Here is a 15,078-nt window from a genome sequence, read left to right as displayed (position 1 = left end):
TGAAGCATTCTTAAAAATAATCATTGTCTGCTTGTAAATTTTATGAGCAAAGAGCTCATTAAGTCTGTGGTCTACTTTACAAATCATGTGGAGGAGCTAAAGTATCAAGAGTGAGATCATGAATGATTTTTGAACTCTTCCTTTTTCTCACGATCTGTAAGCCTGTGGCTACGGTGTTTACTCCTTTTGTTCTATCAGGCAATAATTTGCATTTATGTATTGCACAGTTGCTCTAATAAAGTGGTCAAAGGCACCTCTAGCATTAAACAAAATTTGACACTCCACTATGAGATTTTAGGACAGGTTAAAAGTAGGGACTTGAAAGAGCGAAGAGTCAGATGTACAGCATGGAAACAGACCCATTGGTCTGACTTGTCCATGCCGACCAGGTATCCTATATTAAGCTGGTCCCATTTGCCAGCATTTGACCGATATCCCCCTCAACCCTCCTATTCATATACCTATCCAGATGCCTTTTAAATGTTGTAATTGTACCAGCGTCCTCCACTTCCTCTCGCAGCTCATTCAATACACACACCACCCTCTGCGTGAAAAAGTTGCCCCTGAGGTGTCTTTTATGTATTTCCCTCTAACCTTAAACCTGTGCCCTCTACTTTCGAACTCCCATACCCTGGGAGAAAGACCTTGGCTATTCACCCTATCCATGTCCCCCATGATTTTATAAACCTCTACAAGGTCACCTCTCAACCTCTGCTCCAGGGGAAATAGTCCCTGCCTTTTCAGCCTCTCCCTGTAGTTCAAACCTTCCAATCTGGGCAGCATGCTTGTAAATCTTTTCTGTGCCCTTTCAAATTTAACAACATCTTTCCAAAAGCAGGGAGACCAGAATTGAACACAGTATTCTAAAAGTGGCCTAACCAATATCCAGTACAGCTGCAACATGATATCCCAACTCCTATATGCAATGCACTGACCAATTAAAGGCAAATGTATCAAACACCGCCTTCACTATCCTGACTACTTATGACTCCACGTTCAAGGAACTATGCACCTGCAACCCAAGGTCTCTCTTCAGCTACACTCACCAGGACCTTACCATTAAGTGTAGGAGTCCTGCCGTGATTTGCCTTGCCAAAATGCAACACCTCACATTTATCTAAATTAAACTCCACCTGCCATTTCTTGGCCTATGAGCCCATCTGATCAAGATGCTGTTGTATTCTGAAGTAACATTCTTCACTATCCACTACGCCACCAATTTTGGTGTCACCTGCAAACATACTGACCATACCTCCCATATTCACATCCAAACAGGTCATATAAATGACAAAAGCAGTGAACCCAGCACTGATACTTACGATTTGAGGGTAGGAGACGGGTGACGGTGGAGGGTTGTTTTAGGACTGGAAGCCTGTGACCAGTGGTGTGCCACAACAATCGGTGCTGGAAAGTGCAGGGCTGAAGGTTTAGGCAAGGAATTCTAGAGTTAAGCATGCGGACAATTGAAGATACTGCTTTCAATGAAAGGCCAACAAAAATTGGAGATGTGGAAGCGCTTGGTTCTCGGGTTACAGGAGGTGGGTTACAAGGGTTCGATCAGGGAGGGCTGCAGAAGTGATGACCGTGGGATGAGAACTGTAAATTTCAGTTTTGCTCACAACTGAAATTTCATGCAAGTGTTATACAATTGTGTTGAAAGGGTATTCATGATGATTTTGTAAGCAGGGAGGCAAATTTGAGGTCTTGTTAGCAATTTAACTTCCTCCTTGTTCTTGCAGATGGGGAAACCATGATGTCATTAGTAATTAGCTTTATTTAACTACAAGAGTTGTACTAAGTGTTTAAGTTGAAATGTAGATCAATTGTAAACAGCCAAGCAAGTTCCCTTTAAGTAACTTACAACTTTTGAATTCTGTTTGGCTTTGGGTTGTTTCCTTACGACAATTTGAGCCTGTTCCTGTGTTTACAACCAAACTGGAATTTAAGAGCTTTGGGGGTGTTGACTGCAGGGTGGAGGAATAATTCTTGCAACCAGAACCTGAGGAATGGGAAGAGAAAACACTTTTTTAGAAACTCTAGCATCTGCAGCACTATCTAAGGAATAGGAAGTTTGAAGTAGTTGTGAAAAGGTTAAATAAATCTTGGATAAGATATAGTTTGAAACCGGCTATCCATCAAAAAGACTAAAGTTGACTATTGAAGACTTAACACAAACTCCAAACCCTTACCATTGACTCTTCCCTCCCTTGGCTGTTTCAGGGAGGATTGGATTGTTCCTACTCTTGATGTTGTATTTAACACAAGTTGAACTTTCAGCCCCGTATTCAGTGCACTACAACAAAAACTATCCCCTTCAATCCAACTGCCTTTGAATCCTTTCTGTATGCTTTTTATCCAGATACTGCTATTGCAGTAATGTCTTCACTGGCCTTGAGCTCATCTAAAACTTTCCTCATTGCACATCACACCAGCTCCTACTCGCTTTGCTCACATTTGGTGACTTGCAGATTTCCCAGTGTCTTGAATTCTAACGTTCCCACTGTGATTTACATCCCACCCCAGACTGGCTTTGCTGAATGAAAGCAGAAAGTGGTTGAAATATTCAGTAAGTCAGGCAGTTGCTTTGAACAGAGAAACAGAAGTCATAAACCAGTAACTAACTGAGTCATGAACTCCATTTCTCTTCCCAGAGTACATACTTGCTTTTCAATGCTGAAAAAAACTATAAAAAATAAATTCTCTCTTCCTGTTTTTGGCCTTTAGTTGCCTTGTGTTGACACACATTTGACAGTTATTTCTGCAGCCAACTAGGGTTTATGCTCTGGAACTTCCCCTTACACTCCTCTGTCTCCATTTTTAAAATTTCCCTAAGACACAGGCTTTTGATTTGCCTTCCTAATTTCCTCCTGATTCATCTATCCAGTTTTCCTTTGTAAAAGTCGTTTCTTATATGTAGGTGGTGCACACATGTAAAGGCCTTTAAGTATTTTTCCATGAGGTCTGTTGGAAAGAAAGCAGTTTTAATTTTGATATTTTCCATGTTTTCCCAAAAAACTAAAATGAATGTGTTTATAATAGTGTAGGATTGAACTGCAGGAAGTAACTCAACACAGTTGCTTTACTTGTTCTTTGCTTCTGTGTATAGTTCAAGGCTCTTAGATGTCGACTTATGCATTAGTAATAGCTTCTGACTCTGGCAAGATTGCTAACCCCATATCATAGACATGAGTGCATAATTTATGCTGAGAAATTGTGCTCTGTGCAAACTCTTCTTGGGTAATTTCTGTGCTGGAAAATTGAGATCCAATGGGAATATTCCTAGTGCTTGTTACTTGCAGGATTCACTTACTGTCCTGTTTCATCTCATTCAATCAGCATAACCTTTGCTTTTCTTCGCCATGTACTTGCCAAACTTCTGTTCAACGCACCCATACGTATTTTATTTTTCTGTTTATCAACACCCTTCTTTCATTTTCAAAGGTGTGTAGAGGAGCTGCTACAATGGGACTTAGCTTGTTATCTGATCTTTCAGAAATGGTTCTAATGTGAATAAATGAGCAACTGTAAGTGCAATGATTCAGAACTTGTGTTCTTCATTAATCAAGCTTTTTCTTATTTCAGACATTAAAGAACTCGAAAAGCCTTTGCTCTCTCGACTATGAAGATGATGATGACGATGAGCATCATATGAAAACTATTGTGTCCTCACCATGTGACTCAAATGATCTGTTAATGAACATCACTCCGGGCTCCAGTCCAATCAAAGAATGCGACTCTGCAAGATATCATGTCCCTGGGAGCCGAGATGGCTGCCATCCAAGGAATTATGGGAATGAAGTCACTGTGAGCGAAAGTGAGGAAGATACAAGTGATTGTGAAAGCACTGAAGAAGGAATATTCCGGCTGGACTGTGGTGATCTGGATCTAGAACAAATCGAAAATAACTAAATGCTGCAACAATGTTCTAGATAAGACTGGTTGTTTTTATACTTTTTGTTGTGGTAGAGGGTTACCTTTGCATAACTCATGTCCATTAAAAAAAAATCTATTTGTTATTCTGGACTGCTTGAAGGTTTTTTTGTGCAAAACATCAGTAGTCCATCTTATGTGTGCACAGAAGATAGAGGGTTCAGCAACTTGATCTTGGATACACAAGGTTGCCAATTTTTAGGTTTTGAGAAACATTTTAGAGGAAGAGATTTTCTGTAAATTTGTCTCCATTGAGGATATTTTGCAACTTGTAGCTTTTGAAATGGAGAAAGCCGAACCCTGCAAAGATGTGGATTTTTTTAAAAAGGGCATTCTACATTCAACTACACAGGTTTAACTACAGTGGTGTTGGTGCGGGTATAGTGCTGCTTTTTGTGGGGGAGGAGGGTGGGGGGAGTCAGTGTTAGAACTAAAAAAATTGACGTTTTACTTTTACAAAGAAAGCTACTGGCTTTGATAAACCTGAAATGGCCAAATAGATACAATGGACATCTCGTACTACGGTCACAAGAATGTAATAAGCACTTGAGGTTTGGAAAGAGACTGTGATCGCCTGTTGTGATCGATTTTTATTTTTTTTTCCCCCTGGAGTCAAATCCCTCCGCAATATTAGAAGGAAGACTTTTATAGTCTTTAAAAAAAATAAATGGATTTTTGCTTTGCATTTCCTTGTGTTGTATGCCTCCTTTATTTCCTGGGTCTTTCTGCATTGCTTTTTTAGTAATCTGTGTTCTATTCAGTAAAAGAAGTGGCTCGTGCAGAAAGTACCCTTTACTACCTGAGCTGTTTTGAGCCAGACGTTTTTGGAGGAAGACTTATTCTAATGTTGTGTAAGTTGACTTGAAAGAAGCACTCCACAAAATGCAAACATTTTCCAAAAGAAGAAATTCTTCATTCTTTCCTTCCAGTTAAATGCCTGATCCTTTTAAAATAACAAACGTTGGGTTCCACTTGTAGCAGAACATTTTATCTTTTGAATGATGTGTGAATTCATCCCAATCGACCTGTCAAATTTCAGCTGCAGGTTAATTTATATATGGTATTATATGTAAACTAAGTTAAGTTTGCACCCTTCACAAAATAATAAACTAATCACAGATCACCTGCCTGCTCCTTGGCAGTGAATCTAGTGAATATGGGATTGAGGGAGTTAAAATTGTGTCCAAAGTACATTGCTGTCAAAGGGTGCATGGTTTGTTTGATGGGAGGAATTAGCAATGTAGCATCAGATCAGCCAGCTGGACTGTGGTGCAGTTGGCACCAGCTTAATTGATTATGTAGCACTTGAGACACCTGCATGAGTGCCCTTCTTGAGAGGGTGCAATGTTCCACACTCTCTAGCTAATGGCATAAACCAGTCTTTTGAAGAATGTGCTTTGGATATGAATTTTGTATCTCATCCACTGAGTTTAGCACTGAGGAACGAGTAGGTGACCCATGATCATTTTGCTTCCCATCTACAAAATAATAAACTAATCTTCATGACCATGCACATAAGGAACTTTAATTAGCCTGCCGTTGAAATTAGTCAGCTGGAGCAATTCTCGGCAAATGGTAAACTATATATATAAACAGAGGAATGGAAAATAGATATGTACGCACCCAGTTTAGAATAGTATTTCTGTGCTGTTGATGGGACAGTCTGAAATATGCTGTGTTGACAGATAACTTAAGAGAAACAGGAGGCTTAAATTTATGTATCCTTGACTGAGTGCACTAACATATTTTTAATTGACCTAGTCAGACACGTTATTACATACCTTCAGGGTAGGTGGGACTTGAACCCTGACCTTCTGACCTAGAAGGAAGGGCACCACTATACCACAAGATTCACTCAACAGTTTACATGTAGGCAAAAGAACATGAGCTACATTCTAAACTGATTAGTCAAATCTAGATCACATAAATTATGTAGAATGGTTTTAGCTGGCAACAGTGAAGTATCAATTTTTGTATGGTATTATTTTACACTATCTGTCATAGTGACATGAAATATTTAATCAGGGTGTAGTTGTTTCCCAGACCTGCCTTGAGAAGTTCAGTAGCACAATTGCTTAGAGCAGCTTTGATTGAGGTCATTGCTTGCACCACAATTGGATGGTGAGGTCATACTTATTGGAAAGCTGCTCTACAAACCAGTGTTTCAAGCTCAGATGCCCCTTTCCCAGTGAGGTTTTTGTGGAGTATGAACTAGGTGTTTATAGGTTATTAACACTAATCAGTGTGAAAGATGCTTTGAGAATTTGCCAAGATTTATTCATTGAAGCAAATATGTTTGGTACAATTACAGACAATGAGGCCAATTTTTGTGTACCAATTGATGCTCAGTTTGGCTACACTTGGGGCTAGTTGGCTCCTGACTTCATTACAGTCTCATTCCAAACACTGAAAAAAGAGCTGATCTCCAGAAATGAGGTGTGTGTGACAGCCTTGACATCAAGGGTGGCACGGTGGCTCAGTGTTTAGCACTGCTACCTCAGAATTGGATAAAGGAAGAACTCTCCACACACTTGCCATACTGAGCACAAGGGAAGATGTGATTTTTGAAGGTCATCCATTTTAGGTCATTAAAGGACAGTTGTAGCATTATTCTAGACAGTCATCTCCAGCTCCTTATCAATGGCCTTGCCTCAATCACAGGTGTAAAGTAGTGACGTTTGCTGATTGCATAATATTCAACCCTGTTTGGGATTCCCCCAGTATTGAAGCAGCCTGTATCCGTTTGCAGCAAGACCTGAATAATATTCCAGGATGGATTGATAAGTGGCAAATGCTTGTGCCACAAGTGCAAGGTAATGACCATTTTGAATAAGCAAAAACCTAACCCCCTCTGATAAGCATCTTGGGGAATTATAATTAACCAGAAGCCAAACTGGGCCTGCTGTGTAAATGGTATGTTTGCAAAAGCCCATTAATCATAAGTTCTGTGGTGAATAACTGTCTCCACAAATGCAAGGCACGTTATCAGGAATGTGGTAGAATATGCTCCTTTTTTTTCCTGTTTATTCATGGGGTCTGGGTGTCACTGGCCAGACCAGCATGTATTTCCCCATCCCTAATTGTGCAGAGGGTAGTTAAGAGTCAATCGTGTTGCTGTGGATCTGGGGTCACTTGTAGGTCAGACCAGGTAAGGATGGCAGTTCCTTCCCTAAAATGCATTAGTGAACCAGTTGGGTTTTTCCAACAATTCACAATGGTTTTATGGTCACTATTAGAGTCCTAATTCCTGATATTTATGGAATTCCCATTCCTCCATCTGCTATGGTAGGATTTGAACGTGGGTGTCTGGATTAATAGTTAGTGATAGTACCAATAGGCCATCAACTCCCCCTGGACTACTGAATATCCTTCAACACTTTTTGTCCTGCATGATGGTGAGCTAAGCAGCCTGTTTGGCACCCATTCAGCACTCACTTTGCTGATGTAGCAGCGGCATTGTATACTATCTACGAGATGCACTGCGCTAATTCCAATAGGTGGCTCTGACAGCACCTTCGAAACCTGTGAACATTGCCGCCTTGAATTACTAGGCCTGTAGATGCATTGTAATGCCCCCGCCTACAAGTACCCCTTTAAGTCCAACACTGCACTGGCTTGGAATTACATTGCCATTCTTTCACTATCATTAGGTTAAAATCCTGGAACGAGGAACTACCATCCTCCTAGCTCTGTCCAAGGATAGGACTGTTAGAGAAGGCAACTAAGTAGAACCTTCTCTGGGGATGTGGATCACCTCCAATTGCCCATGAGCAACAAAAATCTCCTTGACCCTGTTTCACGTTTGTTTCATTGCAATCTTGCTTGAAAGTTAATATCAAATTGCTATTCAAAGAAGGAGGGGTCTACTGTTAAGGAAGTCTTAATGCACTCAAAATGTTTTAATTATTAGGAAGATAGTTTCACTGAAAGGAAATATTGGTTCAAAAATTTGTCTTTGAGGATGTAACAAATAAGGATAGATCTGGAGTACTGCAAGGATCAGTGTTAGAGTTTCAACTATTTGTAAACTGGTCGCTATGCTTAGCGATGAATAATCATGGATCCAAGTTTGCTGATACAAATCTAAATTGAAGCCCAAGTTATGGGGAGGATGCAAGCTGCAAAGCAATATAGATAGGCGGAGTCATTGGACAACAAGGTGGCAGATGAGCAAAACATGGGGAACGGAGGGTTTATTTTATCATATGATTTGAAAATTGTTGTTTAAAAGGCAGAAAACTTGATGTTTTCAGAGAATTGGATGTACCCACATAAGGAACACATTGCCATTCAAAATAGCAAGTAACAGGCTGCTACTGGGTTCCCCATTACTGGTCTGCCATAAGCCCACCTTCGCCAGCAGATATACAGGTAGCTACTTGTATTACTCCACATATTTTAATAGCTTTATCAGCAATTATGTAAAAAGGCCCATGCCATTTATTCACCTTGCAAGCTTGACAGAAATCAACTGCATCAAAGCACACCTGGGAGAAAGTCACTATCCCAGTCAGATCATTACCCACACTTGTGAAATTTTGTAAATATGCCAAAGGCTGCCACTCTTGGTCTTGAAGTGACTCATCTACCTCAAATTACCTTGGAAAGGCAAAAATTTGAACTGGTTAAGGAGACCATTTCACGTTCCTCCTATGTAATGGCAATGAGCATGATATTTTTCACTAACAGGATGCTGCTGTTGGTCCAAAAAAATACTGCCTACGACATAATAGAGCAGTGTTGAATGTGAATACTAGTGTTGGTATGGTCCCAGGTACACTGGCTTGGAATCCTGAGCCTTTGTTCTATAGTAGGCAGATTATAGACTGTATCGTCTAATCCATGCTTTCAGAATTCTTATTAGTGGATATGATTGGCTGAACAATCCTGAATGTGCTAAAACCTAGACTAACAACTAATTTATGATCAGACGAGCACAAAACATATCTTATTTAGGGTTGTGAGAAGTGATATGGATTCATATCAAAATTCTGTTTACTGCAAATAAAGAGAAATATGTCTGAGCACCTTTTTTAATTTGAGGAGTGTAGCTGTCATTTATTATCCAGCTTTAGTTGCCCTGCAGAATATGCTGCAAGCTAGCTTCTTGAACCGCTGCACTCCATTTACATACACCTACAATGCCATGAGGGAGCATGTTACAAGATTTTGACCTAGCAATGCGGAAGAAATGTCAACTTGTTTCCAAGTCAGGATGGGAACTTGCATAGAATCCTTACAGTGTGGAACGAGACCATTTGACCCATCAAGTCCACACTGACCCTCCAAAAAGCATCCCGCCCAGCCCCAGCCCCCCCTCCCCTACCCTATCTCAGAAGGCCCGCATTAACCATGGCTAGTCCATCTAACCTACACATCCCTGGACAAACTATGGGTAATTTAGTATGGTCAATCCACCTAACCTGCACATTTTTGGACTATGGGAGGAAACTGGAGCAGCCGGAGGAAACCTGCATGTACAGGAAGAATGTGCAAACTCCACACAGTCAGTCACCTGAGGGTGGAAACAAACCTGGGTCCCTGGTGCTGTGAGGCAGCAGTATCACTCATACTGCCACCGGTGCTGATGTTCCCAAATATCTGCTGCCTTTATAGTAGGGTTTGGAGGATGCTATCAAAGGTACTTGAGTATCTGCAGTGTATCTTGTGTGTAGCAACGTTATTGAAATGTTCAAGATTCTTTGAGAGGCTTGACAGGATAGACATGAAGATGTTGTTTTCTGTTCTCAGAGAGTGTAGAACCAGTGGGCATTGTTTCAGAATAAAAAGTTGCCCATTTAAGACAGAGGAGGACGAATCTCCTTTGAGGGTGGTGAATCTGGAATTTTTTACTGTAGAGAGCTTTTGACGCTGTGTTGTTTATGTTCATGGCTGAGAGATTTTTAATCAGCAAGGGAATCAAGGATTTCGGGGAAAAGGCAGGAAAGTGGTGTTGAGGGTTCTCAAATCAGCCATGATCTCATAGAATGGCGAATCAGACTCGGGCTCTGATTCTATGTCTTACGGTTTAATGGAAAATTTTATAACTCTGAGGAGTAAGTTATTTTAGAATAATAGATTTCCAAGGGCATTCTAAATCTTGATATGTGGTATATGTGGACAACTACTTTCCTATGTTTACGGAACATTGGTTTCTTGTGTAAAAAAAAATCTTATTCTGTAAGAGAACAAATATTATTGTTAATAATGTAGATTAATAGATGCCATAGTTATTCTGAAAGAGAACCATCATATCTATAGTGATGAAAATAAGACTTGTGGTTTTTTGCAATGGCACCTGCAGCTCGTATGTATTGCTGACCGGAAGTTCATTTCTTCATGTTATTTAGAATCATAGAATCCCTACAGTGTGGAAGCAGGCTATTTGGCCCATTGAGTCCACACCGACTCTCTGAAGAGCAAGCCACCCAGACTCACTCCCCACACAACGTATCCCCACATTTCCAAAGGCCAATCCACCTAACCTGCACATCTTTGGACTGTGGGGGGAAACTGGAGCTGCCAGTAGAAATCCACACAGGCAGAGGGAGAATGTGCAAACTCCACACAGACAGTCGCCTGAGGGTAGAATCGAATCCAGGTCCCTGGCACTGTGAGGCAGCAGTGCTAACCACTGAGCCATTGTGCCACCCTTTTCTCAAATTTTTCTCAATATTTATCGAATTCCAGACTATCATTCCATTTAGAAATCATCAACATGCATCATGAAGGTGTTTGAAAATTTCCTTTATGGTACTAATAAACTTTAAAGGATTTACTTTTAGCTGAGCATACCGACTTTCATTCGAAGTGATCTGACTGAAAAGTACCACTCCCCGGAAATAACCTTCACAGCAGAGATACATTTGTTTAACTTCTTTACATGACCATCCCAAGTGTTGACTCGTGAGGCAATCACAGAAACTTCAGTACATTGTCAAAATGTTACACACAACTGTCGCCACTGAGCTATTGAGCTATTTGAGTGGAGCCATCCATAATCCAGCCTGATCCTGCTGTCATTCAATCTGCACCCATTATGTTGCAGATATTCACAAATTTGAATCATCCTTAGCTTCAGAATTCTGAGATTAGCTATAATAAGTACTGTGATGATGGACTCACTGAGTTCCACTAAAACAGTTTGGGGACCAAATCTGCAAACTTCCTTATTGTTTATTAAACTGATTTATTAATTAATGGCTAGTTTTTTTCTGAATTTTGCATTCATTGCCTTTCAGAGTGAACGTGCTGTTGGCATGTTATGTTTGAGTTTGATGTTTTGCTTCTTCCTCACTGTCTCTGAGTTAGCATCCTGTGTGTAATATGTGCTATTTCAGAATCTGGTAGATATTTTCTTATCTCACACCTCTCTTGTGCTGCATTGCATGGGATCAACAATACTTTGAAATTAAATCTCAAGTAGCTTTGTTGCCAAACTTCTTGGTAATTCAACAGTCATGTATTTGAAGATAAGAGCTTTTTGTTTCTTGGTGAACTGGCCTTTAAAAATAAAGCTTGGTTTGGAGTTAACTGAGGCATGTGAGGATTTGTTGTTTGTTTTGGACATGCTTAAAGTGCTAAAATGTCAGCTCAGGGCCACATCCATCCATCATTCATTTCAGTATCATCTATTAAATCTTCTTACTCTGTTAAGCTTTTGAGATGGTGGAGAATATAATATGTTCTTTTAGCTAAGAATGAATTTTTCCCAATTATTCACGAACAAAAACAGAAGTTGCTGGAAAAGCTCAGCAGGTCTGGCAGCATCTGTGAAGAAAAAATCAAAGTTAACGTTTTGGGTCTAGTTACCCTTCCTCAGAACTGAGCTTTTCCAGCAACTTCTGTTTTTGTTCCTGATTGACAGCATCCACAGTTCTTTCAGTTTTCCTCATTTATTATTTGTTCCATAATTTGCAATCTCACTCTGCTTATCTGAGAGGCTGAAATGCAAACTGATTTGTCCACTCCATTGTAATATCAACCCTGGTAGGTACTGGAATGGAATAAGTCCTCTGTTTCAGGCAAAATAAACTACTAAAGTAGCATTTGTTGACATAAAGATTTGAAGATGAATTGGGGAAATAGGTCACCAAATCCCAACATTAGCAAAACTACCATAGACATTGGAGTCTAGTGGAGGAGGAATTCAACTCCTATCAATTGGCTTGGTTTGTGAATGATACCAGCTGCTGACAAATGGGGGCAGTGTAGGGAGGGACAAAACTTAGATTGCCACTTTGATGCCCAAGGCCAGCCTCGTTGAGAAATTCAGAAAGGTGAATATCTCGTCTGTTTGACTAGAATCTTCAATCAAGCTTCTTGTTGTCCCTTGGCTTGTGACTTCATTGAAGCCTTTGCCCAAATATGGACAAATTGCTAAACTTAAGAGCATCTGCCTTAACATCAAGGCTTCTTGGGACTGAGTATGGCATAAGGAGCCAGCAAAGTATTTGCCTTGGGAATTGGAAGAGAAGCTCAACGCTGGTTGCACTCATATCTAGTGCAAAAGAAATGTTGTGGTCGTTGGAGGTCAATTATCTCAGTCCCAAGATATTACTGCAGGAGCTCCTCAGCTAAATATTTTCCTATGTAACCTGTTCGCAGATGTTATTATACACCTCCGGAGCATGTGGGACTTGGGCTTAGTGTTAAAGACCCTGCATTGTGGCATAATAGCCCTTTGAGCTCCGCTGGTGGTGTCCTAAATTCATAGAATCCCTACAGTCTGGAAGCAGGCTATTCAGCCCATTGAGTCCACACTGACCCTCTGAAGAGCGTCCCACCCAGACTCGCCCCCTTACCCCATCCCTGTAACCCTGCATTTCCCATGACTAATCCACCTAGACTCCCTGGACACTTTGGTTAATTTAGCACGGCCAATCCACCCAACCTGCGCAGCTTTGGACTGTGGGAGGAAACCAGAACACCCAGAGGAAACCCACGCAAACACGGGTAGAATGGGCTTAGGAGTTTGCATAATGATCTAACAGCTGCGTCATCAATGACCGTCCCATCATCGTAAAGTCAGAGGAGGAGATGTACACTGCTCAACATTAGCACGTTTGTAGAAACTCATACTGAAAGAGCCTAATTCCATACGCAGCAAGCCCTGGGCATTATCTAGTCTTAGGCTGATAAATGGTAAATAACATTGCCTAGCACTTCTGTGGTGTGAATGATCTTCTCCAACAAGAGAGAATCTATCCATCCCCATGATATTCAATGACATTATCATCACTGAATAGAGGTTAGCATTGACCAGAAGTTGAACTGGACCAGCTATTCAAGGCACTCTTCAGGTGTGTCGTTTCATGGCTCCTCTCAGGATTCAGTGTAATCCATAAATGGATTTCAACCAACCACTGAATTAAAATTTTTAGCCATCTTTTGGCTTTCTTTTAAGAAACGTGCAATTAAGAGGTTAGCATATCTAAGTATTTTCAGATTTTGATCCATTCTTGTGGCAATACCATGTCCAGATTTCACTGCCCCTACCATGTAGAAGAACAACAGCAGTAGATACGTGGAAATACCACCACCTGCAAGTTCCTCTCAAAGCCATCCACCATGCTGACTTGGAAATATAATACCTTTCCTTCACTGTCGCCAGGTGAAACTTACGGATCTGCTTACACACACGTCTTCAGTTCAAGAAGGTCGCTCACCAACTTCTTGAGGACAATTTAGTGATGGGCAATAAATATTGATGTGACTTGCAATACTCACATCCTATGAAAAACGAGACCAACAACTCATAGAACTCAGAGGGTGAGGCTTGAATCTGGTGTAATATGTGGCCCAATGAGGGATCCTCAGAAAGAGATCTTGAGGCAGCTCAAGAAATTGTCAAAAGATGATTAATGGCTACATTTTTGGATTTGGGATAAGCTGAAGAGCCCCTGCTTGACTCCACAAGGTTAACCTTTGGGAGGTAGATCCTCTCAGGGCGTTCTCATGCCTGACCTGACTGGCCCCTTCACACGAGCAGGATGGTTTTCTGATGTCCTCATCTGCTGTTTACAAACAGCATTTCAGTGAGGCACTGAGCCTTGTCTGGCTTGGCCCACTGGGTGCAACAACCTGAGGTTTGGAGCCAAAGATCTAGCGGCCTTACTGCTGTTTGGCCTCTTGAACATCGTCTCTCCTAAGGTAAAGGATCAGGAGTACTCAGCACTATCAACTACATTCTGAAGCTGTCGCATATGATCTTGAATATAGGTCACTGCAGTACATCACTATAACTGTGAAACTGCAATTGTCACGCATGGGAGTGAAGAAAAATCTGACCGCATCAACAGGGGTTGAAAATATATGGCAGCCAGCAACGTTGAGCGTTGTTGAGATTTCTAATTTCTTTCAACCCCGACTAAACCCTGTTAATCATATTTTAAAGGTTTTTTTTTGCAAAACAATTTTTTGTCTTCTGACCACCAAAACACACCCAACTTTAAAAAAAACTACACTGATTAACATGTCCTGTGTTTATGTGGAGGTGTTGTGTGTGAAATGTGTGCCCTCATATTGGGCGGTGAAATGGCTGTCAGGAGTTCTTCAGCATCAGGAACACAAGGAAACTGAATCGTTACCAACAGAAAGGTACCCAGTAGCTCAGACATGCTTTGACAGTCCGATCATTTCCAGTTAGTGTGTGTGCATAATTCTGAAGGAGTGGGAAGGATGGGAGTGAGGACATGTGTGTCAGGTTGGGGTGGAAGGGTTTGCGTATTTGCTTTTACATGGAGTACTGTGTGGTGAGGGGTTGCCTAGGCCAGAGAGATAACAAGAACTGCCGATGCTGGAGTCAGAGACAACACAGTGTGGAGCTGCAGGAGCACAGCAGGCCAGGCAGCATCAGAGGAGCAGGAAAGTTGACATTTCTGGGTCGGGACCCTTCTTCAGAAAATGTGAAAATGTGAAGAATTCAGAAGAGGTCCTTTGCAGGTCTGGGAGAGGGAGACTCTGAGCTGGGGTAGGGTTGATTGTAGGGCCAGAAGATGCCGGCGCATTGCTGAGAGCATGTAGTTGAGGATCCGTAGAGAAATCCATTTTTGGAGGCTCTGTTGCTCTGTAGGTAGAGGCTGTCGCTGTTAATGCCTGAATGTTGTTTGGAGTCCATTGGGGATGATCCGGCTGCATAGGCAGGTA

The 15,078-nt window shown here is 41.2% G+C and overlaps 1 protein-coding gene across 3 annotated transcripts in view; it reads left to right on the top strand.

Moving 5' to 3' along the window:
• The window catches only part of LOC109920220 (protein FAM53A), a 132,239-nt gene extending 127,624 nt beyond the window's left edge, over positions 1-4,615 (top strand). For all 3 annotated transcript variants that reach the window (XM_048597634.1, XM_048597622.1, XM_048597628.1), the window contains exon 5: positions 3,583-4,615. In XM_048597634.1, coding sequence (XP_048453591.1) covers positions 3,583-3,909 — 327 coding nt within the window. In that variant the 3' untranslated portion in view covers positions 3,910-4,615. The remainder of the gene's footprint in view (positions 1-3,582) is intronic.
• Positions 4,616-15,078: the final 10,463 nt, after the last annotated feature.

This window comes from Rhincodon typus, chromosome 1 (genome assembly GCF_021869965.1).
Source record: "Rhincodon typus isolate 14 chromosome 1, sRhiTyp1.1, whole genome shotgun sequence".
NCBI classification, from domain to species: domain Eukaryota; kingdom Metazoa; phylum Chordata; class Chondrichthyes; order Orectolobiformes; family Rhincodontidae; genus Rhincodon; species Rhincodon typus.
This window is presented reverse-complemented; position numbering and strand designations above follow the sequence as displayed.